The 10,921-nt window shown below is 47.8% G+C and overlaps 1 protein-coding gene across 1 annotated transcript; it reads right to left on the bottom strand.

Annotated features, from left to right (window-relative positions):
- Positions 1–1,676: 1,676 nt before the first annotated feature.
- Positions 1,677–3,907, bottom strand: LOC120441137 (patatin-like phospholipase domain-containing protein 7). Its single transcript, XM_039614966.1, has 3 exons — positions 3,526–3,907; positions 3,169–3,300; positions 1,677–2,977 (listed from the first exon to the last, which is right to left on the bottom strand). Exons 1-3 carry the CDS (start codon positions 3,612–3,614, stop codon positions 2,794–2,796), a joined length of 405 nt encoding a protein of 134 aa, XP_039470900.1. The 5' UTR covers positions 3,615–3,907; the 3' UTR covers positions 1,677–2,793.
- Positions 3,908–10,921: the final 7,014 nt, after the last annotated feature.

Below are 10,921 nucleotides of genomic sequence, written 5' to 3'. Positions count from 1 at the left end.
GAATAACCTCTACCCCTCATCTAAAACTGACGTCAACACAGCCGTACTAAATTTGTCTCACAATCTTATTGCCACTATTACAGAAGCTCCAATGACAGCTTTTCTCCTCCAGGTAACAGTAACCATAGCATCCATTAACCCAGGTATTATTAGAAGCATTGTGACAGGAACCAGTCACGCCAGCCAACAGGGAGGTGGGTGAGTGAAACCAAGTGACTTTGCTTTACACAGGTTGAAAATACCATTTTAGAGTTTAATATGAGAAAAACTTAGCAGTACTGTTAAAATATTTAGAAGATACTTTAGAATCAGATTTCATCAATATCATCGTCATCACATCGTGTTTGTATAAAAGTTGGCCATAAATTCATTCTGAATATTTTCAAATGTAACTGCATCTATCTCCTTATTATATTGTTTTGATTTTATACTCTTTTTAATTTTCAGACCCAACACTTTTGAGCAGAATTACATGTTAAAATGTTTTACAACAAAGTAAACGCAGTTGAGTTATTCGTGTTATTTAGGCTTTGTTACTAAGCACAATCAATAGGAAATGCATGCTACATACACCATGTTATCATAAATATTCACTCAACCATCTGAATAATTAAGCTCAGGTGTTCCAATCACTTCCGTGGACACAAATATATAAAAATCAAACACCTATCCATGCAAACTGCTTCTACAAACATCTGTGAAAGAATGGGTAGCTCTCAGGAGCTCATTGAATTCCAGCATGTTACAGTGATAGGATGCCACTTATGTTAGTTCAGTCATGAAATTTCCTCACTACCAAATATTGCACAGACAAATATTAGTGTTATTATACAAAGTGGAAGCGACTGGGAAGAACAGCAACTCGAACCGCCATGAAAACCACAGAGCGAGGTCAGCGGATGTTGAGGTGTATAGTATGCAGAGGTTGCCAAGTTCTGCAAAGTCAGTTGCTACAGACCTTCAAATTTCGTGTGGCCTTCAGATTATCTCAAGAACAGTGCATAGCAAGCTTCGTACAATGAGTTTCCAAGGCCGAGCAGCTGCATCTAAGCATTAAATCACCAAGCACAATGTAATGGATTGCCAAGACTGGACTCTAGAGCGGTGGAGGAATAGAGGGAGGGGGCATTATAGTGAGGGATTGTTTTTCAGGAGCTGGACTCGGCCTTAATTCCAGTGAAAGGAACTCTTAATGCTTCACCATGCTGAAACATTTTGGACAATTTCATGCTCCCAACTTTGTGGCAATAGTTTGGGGATTGCCACTTCCTGTTCGAACATGAAAGCTCACAAAGCAAGGTCACAAACACATGGATGAGCGAGTTTGGTGTGAAAGAACATGAGTGGCTTACACAGAGTCCAACCTGACAGAACACCTTTAGAATGAATTAGAGCAGAGACTGTGAGCCAGGTCACCTCACAAATGTGCTTCTGGAAGAATGGCCAAAAATTCCCATAAACACACTCCTAAACCTTGTTGCCTTCCCAGACAATTTGAAGCTATAGATGCAAAGTGTGTACTGACATTTTAATAAACACTATGGATTAAGAATGGGATGTCACTCAAGTTCCTGCATGTGAACACTATATTTTGCCAATGCAATGTATAAACTCAACTGATAGGTTAATTTGTGTCAAAATAAAAACAAGTGTTCAAAGCGCTAAAATTGCAAGGATTAAAAATATAATTGGATAATTTCAGCCAGCTCTGCATGTCGCATGCAAAAATTCAAACATAGCTCAAAACTTAATAAAACTTTATACATAAAAGCAAAAAACAAGAAACTCAAAGGGAGGTATTTTACTAGCAAAATTGGATCCAGTCAAATGCATCACAACACATGCAAAAACATTTAGTTATTAAGCAGGAAAACAACCCTAAACATACAAGGAATCTAGAGGGTGTAGAGAATGAGTGGCTTTACTGTCCATCTCAGTCACCTGATCCTATTCTAACGGAACTGCATACCACCTGCTGAAGACTAGACTGAAAACAGAGACCCCACAGCAACAAGAGCTGAAGGTGGCTGGGAGAACATAATGGGGAAGGATAAAGGATCTGGTGGCATTAATGGCTCAAAGACTTTAGGCACTCATTAACTGCAAATGACATTCCAAAACATCTACATAGATCTTGCTTTATTGATGTAAAACTAGACATACTGAACCTCTGGTGTGGCACATTTATGTAGTGTCAACCGCTTTAGCCATCTCCACATTATGTGTTTCAATATATTCAGTTTAATGTAAACTATCCTAATACTTAAAGGACTGGTAAATGAATTGATATACTGGATAACTCAACAGGGACTGAATATCTAATTTCCTTTTAATCAGATTAAAGGCCACTAAACAAAATGAGAAATGATTTAACTACTGTAGTACGCACACCCACACTCCTCTGGCAGCCTGGCAAATGAATTTGGTGCATGCTTTTGTCTAAATGCACTTGGAACGGTCCCAAAAAGAGCCCAAGACAAAGAGCATGAAAAAGATAAAATTATCTGGATTATTTTTTTATGCATATTCTATTTCAGCTGCCTTTTGGCTACATTTTTTGGACTTTTTCCCCCCCCCATTTGTTTAAATATATCCCAAGATGTACTGGTCTTAGTCTGCATTTACTGAAAGTAGAACATACAGGCAATCCAGTCTCATCAGCCATATGCGGTATACTGACAGCTAATAGGCAGTTCCATTTGTGATATTAACATTGTAATTTTTTATATCTAACCTTTTAACAGGTTCTTCTATGAAAACAAACAGCTAGTGTTGTTTGATACAGCATGGATATTAATAGTCTTCCATCAACTCTTCCCCAGCTGTCTTCCCTCTGGCTGTCACGGTGCTTACCACTCCAATCAGGTCACCACGTCCGTACTCCCCTATCAACTCTTTCTTGCCATCCTCCTTCATGATTACTGAGCGCAGTCGACCACTCAGCACTATGAAAGTGCTGTCGGATTTCTCTCCCTGCCTGCAAAAAGAAAAGAAAATACAGATAACTTCAGTCTACTGCAAATCTGCAAACAACTCACAATCACATTTCCAAATTCAGCTTCCCCTCCCTCTATTAGTATTTATTAACTTGTCCCGCATGAACCAAGTAATGCCTGTAATGTTACGAGTTGATTTCACACATGAGACACAAGGTCAGCAGAGGAATACCTGTAAACAGCCCTGCCAGCTTCGACGGCCATCCAGTCAAGAGCAAAGTCTATTTGCCTGACAAAAGATGACATCCTCTTCAACACAGCATGAGCAACATTCAGCACCACTTTGGGCTCCACTCGCATTATCCTAAGGAATAAAGAAGAATCCACAAAAGGACAAAGTAGAAGTAGCCATCTTTGTTTTTCCCTCCAACTCTACAGTGCTGAACATCACAACAGTGTGAGGATGTGTGTCCAGGTCACTCACTCATAAAAATGTGTTTTGGAAATAGAGAGGAAGCTGCAATCTCGCTGAGCTCAAAGAACTCGAGCATGTTTGTACATAAACACCGAAGCGAGAGGAATTACTCACCACGGACACCGGGAGAAGTCACAGCACGCGAGCGGGGAACGAGCACACGAAGAAAACACGCACAGATGATTATTTGCATCTTTTGTCATTTTGTGACTGTCAATAAACACACTTTATTCTACACAGGAAGTCCTGCGTGTGGGTCCTGCTTTCACCACTCTGACAGAACGATCCAGCCAGAAATGGACCCAGTGGACTTGGATCCCGTTCAGCAAGCCCTGTCACTTCAGGGGGATCAATTGGATCGGCATGAGAAAATGCTGCAGCATTTCTCTAATGTTACGACCCGGCTCATAGCCGCAACATAAAAGAAGATGAATACCAGATTGTGGGATGAGAAGAGGCTTTATCTTAAACTGGACAACCAGGTTGGCTAAACAAAATGGCTGGTGCCACTAAGGCAAACACAACAAAAGAGATGGACAAAATGGTAAACGGAGAACTAAACTATACTGGGAAAAACTAAACTACTAACCCTGAACAGAAACACAAACCTGAACACGAATAACAGCCAGCAGAAAACAGATGACGGTTGGGCAGCAGGGAAACACACGGATGAGACATGGTGGATACACAGACGGACCAGCCAATCTACAAAGACAGAGGACGCGACTTAAATACACACAGGGAAACACAAGGAGATTACCCACAGGTGGGGAACACAGCTGGGAATAATCAACAAGACGAGACAGAGGTAAAACTGAACACACTCACATGAGACGCGGACTTTCACAATAAAACAGGAAACGAGAACAAATCCTTAAACATAACATAAAACAAAACACTGACAACATTAAATCATAACACTAAGGAACAGAGCTATCTCCTTTAATGTGTAACAGAGATGAAAAGTATGTTACAGCCTCACCTGTCTGTGCCTCCTCCACCACATATACTGCCACATAGCATCGCAGTTGCCTGCCCGCTTCCTCCTTCGGTGCCCTCCGAGCCACGGAAACACCCACCACCCATCCCAGAGAAATTCTCGGGTGAGTTGGACAAAACAGATAGATTTCGGACTCAATGTGCACTACCGTTTCATCAGCAGAACCGAGCCTACACCTCAGACAGCTCAAAAATGTATTTTATGTAGGCGCTGTTGATGGGGTGTGCTCTGAAATGGGCTCAGGCGGTTCTTAAAGCTCACCCTGACATATTCTATAATGACTTATTCATAAAGTTCTGTAGTGTTTTTCCACAAAGGTTCGAGCCCAGATGCTGCCTCACACAAAATGTTCCTGTCAGGGTCCTGGGTCTGAGCGATCCAGGACCCCTGAGCAGTCATGGACTGGTTATGTTGTGTATATATATTTGGTGTTGCTGTCCCTCTTCTCCCTGTCTGGATGTGTGTATGTGTTTCTGCGGGCGCCTTCAGGCCTGGTGGGTGTGGCCCTGCTGGTGGACTGGCCACACCCGAAGCCACACACCTGCTCCTGATCAGGCCTCGTCGGGGGAGCTACTTAAGAGAGTCTTGGAGCTCCCACCGACGCGGGATCATTGAGTTAGACTCCCAAGTCAGTGTGTCAGTGCAGGAAGTCCTGATTGTGTTTGCCCGCAGGGGTCAGTGTCTAACGGCTGCTTCCATTATTTTTCCCCTCAGGAGGGCGTGGAGAGGAAGGACAGCACGCACAGGGTGTGCAGGGTCACGACAGCGGGGAGCACGAACACGGACGCCACTGGAAGACACACACGGGAGTGTTGGGGAGCACGGGGATTAATTGTGCATTATTATTTACTACACTGTAAATAAACGCACTGTTTGCATCGCAGAGCACCACATCTGGGTCCTCCTTCCCCACATCCCCACGGTCTGCTTGGCGGACCGTGACAGAATGATCCCGCCAAGCATGGACCCAGCGGTCTCTGAGGAGAGGCTTCGGAGGGAGGTAATGGACAAGGTTTATAGACTCTGTGAGCTATGGTGGAAGAAGGAGGGGTTGCGTCGCGCCGTGGAGAAGCGGCTGCAGGAGACGCTGTTTAAATTCCCCTGGCTGGTGGACTCACTTAATTCAGTTGTCCTGGACTTTCTTCTCTCTACCCTCCACCTCCACTCTCCTACTCAGGCTGCCCACCAGCCCAGCGAGCTGGGGATTCGCAGCCTGATACGCCGCCCCGACGTCTACCGGAAGCGACGTTCGCGCGCGCGGCGTTCCTCACCGCAGCCGACTTCCCGGACATCTCAAGAGCCGGCTGTGGTGAGTAATGAGGACACTTTTTCCATTTCTCACCCCATCTGCTTCTTTGTTTACAGTGGATGGGGACACCGCTAACGCTGCTGTAAGCCAGCCAACAGTACAGCTAGCATCACCTCATTCAGCGATCTCCTCACCGCTCACCTCTTCACCATCTGTAGCAATGCCACCAGCTACAACGCCGCCCGAGTGGGAGCTCAGCGAGCCGGAGGAGCTCGCGCGCCGCCCGGCGGGGGCTCAGCGAGCGGAGCTGGAGCTCGGAGAGGCGGGAGGAGCCCGCACCGCCAGCTGCGGAGCCCTGCGAGCCGGAGCAGGAGCTCGGGAGGCGGGAGGAGCCCGCACCGCCAGCTGCGGAGCCCTGCGAGCCGGAGCAGGAGCTCGGAGAGCGGGAGGAGCCCGCACCGCCAGCTGCGGAGCCCTGCGAGCTGGAGCAGGAGCTCGGAGAGCGGGAGGAGCCCGCACCGCCAGCTGCAGAGCCCTGCGAGCCGGAGCTCGGAGAGCGGGAGCAAGAGCCGGAGCCGGAGCTCGATGAGCAGGAGCAAGAGCCGGAGCCGGAGCTCGATGAGCAGGAGCAAGAGCCGGAGCCGGAGCTCGAGGAGCAAGAGCCGGAGCCGGAGCTCGAGGAGCAAGAGCCGGAGCCGGAGCTCGAGGAGCAAGAGCAGGAGCCACCAGCTGAGGAGCCAGCGCCGCTGCTGGACCTCGAGGAGCCGCAGGGACTGGCGTTGCCAGCAGAGGAGCTCAGCGAGCCTGTGGAGCCCGCGTTGCCACCGGAGGAGCTCGGAGGTCTGGAGGGACCCACTCAGCCGGAACTGGAGGTCAGGGTGTCAGAGGGACCTCCACGTCTGGCGCGCCCTCCACGCCGTCCACGTCTAGCGCTCTCTCCACGCCATCGACGTCCAGCACATCCACGTCAGCGACCAGCGCTTCATAGGCCACGTGCCACTCCTCGCCGTTGCTCATCGGAGCAACGTCGTCGCCGTCTCTGGACCCGGGGCAAGCCGCCGGAGGAGCAGCAGCACCGCCGCCGCCGTCACTGGAGCCGGGGCAAGCCGCCGGAGGGGCAGCAGCGCCGCCGCCGCCGTCACTGGAGCCGGGGCAAGCCGCCGGAGGGGCAGCAGCGCCGCCGCCGCCGTCACTGGAGCTGGGGCAAGCCGCCGGAGGGGCAGCAGCGCCGCCGCCGCCGTCACTGGAGCCGGGGCAAGCCGCCAGAACAGTTTCATCGGGGCTGCCGGACCCATGGCCGCCCGCCGGAGCTGCAGCGTTGTCTCCAAGGGGGTAGAGGTAGGCCGCCTGAACTGTCTTGCCGCCACCGCCTGACCCACAGCAGGTCCCGCTGGTCTTGCCGTCCTTTGGGTCGGCCTCCAGAACTGTTTTCGGCCACTGGACCGGGGGGTTGGACTGTCGAACTGTGTTTTTCGTTTTTGTTGATTAGTGGTGTTGTCGGAGAGGTTTTGGCAAGGCAAGAGAACTGTGGTGGACTTCTACACTGACTTTTGGATTTTGGCAGAGGAGACGGGGTGGGGGGAGAATGCTCTCTGAGGGGCAATAGCCTTAATGAAGACTTAAAGTGTGAATTGTCCCCTAAGAATGACCTAAATCACTGGATGCATTATTATCAATGTGTGTTAGGATGGATGACCACATCCAGGAGTACGGTGGGCAAGCTGCCGCTTTATGTCGATTCCATTGGGAGGTCGCCTCCGGGGGACAGAACCCTGAGAGGTGGGAGGCTGCTGGGAAGAGGAGCAACCGATGCAGCTCGGCCGGGCCCGACTTTCGCGCTCGGACTAGAATCAAAGGCAGTGAACGCGGAGTGTTTTTTCTGTGGGAAAAGAAGGACATTATGCGGACTCCTGCCCAGCTCGGCCCATCGGTAAACGTAGGATCCCACAGATAGATTGGTCCAAGGGTTGTATTGCAGGTTGGAGCTTGTGGTGCCATAAGAACTGTTTGCACTCAGTCACTCCCAGTGTCTCGCCATCCACTCCATCTGAACCGATCACAGTTCCTGATTTGTCCTCTGTTCGTGTCGTCGTATTTAGCAAGGACTGAGCTCTCTCCCTTCCTCCACCTGGATCCTACGATTATGGAATAGACCTGCTCTCTGGCGTGCCTCTCCCCACCAGTTACCTGTATAGTCTTTCCAAGCCAGAACAGGAGGCCATGGATTGTTACATAACCAGTTCACTAGCTGCCGGAATAATCCGCCCCTCCAAGTCCCCACTTGGAATCTCTCTGTCCATGGATTGACTTTTGGGGGTTAAACAAAATCACTGTTAAGAACAAGTACCCCCTTCCGTTGCTTTCTTCTGCCTTCTGCCACCATTTTCACAAAGCTTGACTTAAGAAATGCTTATCATTTGGTCAGGATCAGGGAGGGAGATGAGTGTAAGACAGCATTAAATACGCACCTGGGACAATTTGAGTACCTGGTCATGCGTTTTGGCCTCACCAATGGTCCCACAGTTTTTCAGGCCCTAGTGAATGACGTGTTGAGAGATTTCATTAATCACTGTGTTTTTGTGTACCTGGATGACATTTTGATCTTTTGAAGTCCTTGGCAGACCATGAGGGGCACGTCCGCCAGGTACTACAACAGTTGTTGGAGAACTGACTTTTCGTCAAAGGAGAGAAATGTGAGTTCCACCTACAGTCGGTCGCTTTTCTTTTTCTTATTGTCGAGCAAGGATAGCTGCGGGTGAACCTGGCAAAAATCAAGGCAGTGGTGGAATGGCTAGAGCCCAGGACCCGTAAACAGCTACAGAGGTTTTTGGGATTTGCTCATTTTTACATACACTTCATCCATGATTTCAGCTGCGTTGCTCTCCCCTTGACATGCTTATGCTCTCCCAAGGTCTCTTTCCAGTGGTCTCCAGTGGTGCAACAAGCATTCACCCAGCTCAAGCAGAAATTTGCCTCTGCGCCCATCCTGATTCAACCAGATCTCTCTGAACTGTTCATAGTTGAAGTGGATGCTTCGGATTCAGGAGTTGGAGCTGTGGTGTCACAGCATTCCGGGGGTAAGCTTCATCCATGTGCTTTTTTGTCCTGTTGTCTCTCACAGGCTGAGCGGAATTACGACGTGGAGGACCGGGAGTTGCTGGCCATAAAGCTTGCACTGGAGGAATGGAGGCATCTGGATGGACCACAAAAACCTTAAGTACTTTCAAGCAGCCAAATGCCTCAACTCCCGTCAGGACATGCAGGCTCTGTTCTTTACTCAGTTCAACCTAACCATTACTTACAGACCCAGCTCCCAAATGTGAAGCCACATGTGCTTTCCTCATCAGGTGAGGCCTTGGAGAAGGCTATCCTGCCCGCGGCCTGCATTATTGGGGCTCTTACATGGGAGACAGAGACCCTGAACAGAAACACTCAGCAGGACACCGCACGATTTTGCAACATCTGTTCTGGTGGCCATCTCTTGCTTCGGATGTCCAGGATTTTGTTTCTGCTTGCCCTACCTGTGCGCAGAATAAGACATCCAACTCTTCGCCTGCTGGGTTTCTCAGGCCCCTACCTATCCCGAGGAGGCTCTGGTCGCACATCGTCCTGGACTTCATAACTGGACTGTAACCATCTTCAGGTAACGCCACCATACTCACCGGTTTTCCAAGGCTGCACATTTTGTTGCTCTGCCCAAATTGCCCACCACTTTAGAGACGGCGAGACTGCTTATGGATCATGTGCTGCTCCGCCTTCATGGTATACCTATAGACACTGTGTCCGATCGGGGTCCACAGTTCACATCACTTAACACTTAACATGTCACAAAAGTAAATTTAAAAGGATCAGAACACTGGCACCAGCTGAATTTTCTCCAGTTAGCCCCTCACCTGCAGCTGGATGATTCCCAGCAGGTCTTTCTTAGCAGCTTGGAGGATTGCACTGCTTTTACCAAGATAGGTAGCATCAGCGTGCCCTCCACTGTCTGTATAGTGAAATACTTCAGATGGTGTGTGTTGCATTGTCACACTCTTCTTCAGACTAGACTACAAAGACAGGCACAGGAGAGAAACTACTATGGAGGAAGTAGGTAAGATGCAGCAGATACTGTGATATTGTGTTACATTTACACACAAGACCTGTCACCACGCTTCAATGTAAAAAGCAGGCCTTACTTTGTGAGTGATAGGACTTGATGGAGCCTCCTCAATGGTAACTCGAGCTCGTTCGCAGGCCATGTTCAGGTCATTACCTGTAACTCAGAAAACAAAGGATTAGGATAACAAGTACAACTGTGCAGGAAATTAATACAGCCATGTGGCATTTGATGATCGCTTATGTCCAAGGCAGTGACCCACCTGTGCATTCAGTGGGCATAGAGGTGGATCGCAGCTTCCTGTTTGAAGGGCTGTCCTTTACACCATCTGTTTAATGCAAAGTCAAGTGCCAGCACTGGATCAGTTTCAATACAAGACAAAGCTGAAATTGAACGGCATGTAGTGCATGTTTGGATGCACGTGTGCATGTTTGTGTGTGTGCTTGACCTGTCTCTACAGTGTTTTCAGTGGTTCCGGCAAGTAACTCGTCCTGGAAGTGGAGAATAATCTTTCAATGATGAGTCAAATATGGACGGGATAGGTAATCTTCAAGGGTTTGCTGGCAATTACAACTGTGTAGCAAATATCAAGTTAAAATAATTTTAAATAATTTTGAATTTCTTTTAAAATATGCAACAGAGCTCTGTATATTCCTCACCAACAGTTTACAATCACCAATAATGTCACTACCACACATTCAACAATATTTTACTTTATGAATTAATCTGTTTAAGGCTAGTTTGAAATATAGAAAAACTAAAATCTAAAGATTTTTAAAGTACATTGAAATATAGACTTTTTAAAAATAAATTTCCTAACTCTAAATCAAAGATTAGATTTAATAATCATAAATCCAGAGGTAAGTCAGATATATATGTTACTGCTCCCTGTTTCTGTTGAAGTGTTTAGTTATTTTATTCATTTTCTATGATCTATGATGGACCAGGTTATATTGCTGTGCTTAATGTTGTGCAAAATTAGCCTGTGCGTGTGTGTGTTCTATGCCTGTTGATACACAAGCACATAACAAGTCGTGTGACACAGTCATCGTGACCATGTGTATGCACATAAATACTGTAGGTGTGCACTAATTAAATCTCCTCCTACCGGATTGAAGAGCTCAGTTGTTAGGCCCAGATAGTTATGCAAAGCCAAAAAGGT

This window comes from Oreochromis aureus, linkage group 7 (genome assembly GCF_013358895.1).
Source record: "Oreochromis aureus strain Israel breed Guangdong linkage group 7, ZZ_aureus, whole genome shotgun sequence".
NCBI classification, from domain to species: domain Eukaryota; kingdom Metazoa; phylum Chordata; class Actinopteri; order Cichliformes; family Cichlidae; genus Oreochromis; species Oreochromis aureus.
Note: the sequence above shows the minus strand (reverse complement) of the source record. Positions and strands in the feature narration are given on the sequence as shown.

What these genes read in the sequence shown, in the direction of transcription:
- LOC120441137 (XM_039614966.1), bottom strand. Translation starts at nt 3,614, where the DNA reads ATGACAAAAGATGCAAATAATCATCTGTGCGTGTTTTCTTCGTGTGCT. An exon ending in GACTTCTCCCGGTGTCCGTG is followed by an intron (nt 3,301 to 3,525) that starts GTGAGTAATTCC and finishes TTTATTCCTTAG; the next exon opens with GATAATGCGAGTGGAGCCCA. An exon ending in GCTGGCAGGGCTGTTTACAG is followed by an intron (nt 2,978 to 3,168) that starts GTATTCCTCTGC and finishes TTCTTTTTGCAG; the next exon opens with GCAGGGAGAGAAATCCGACA.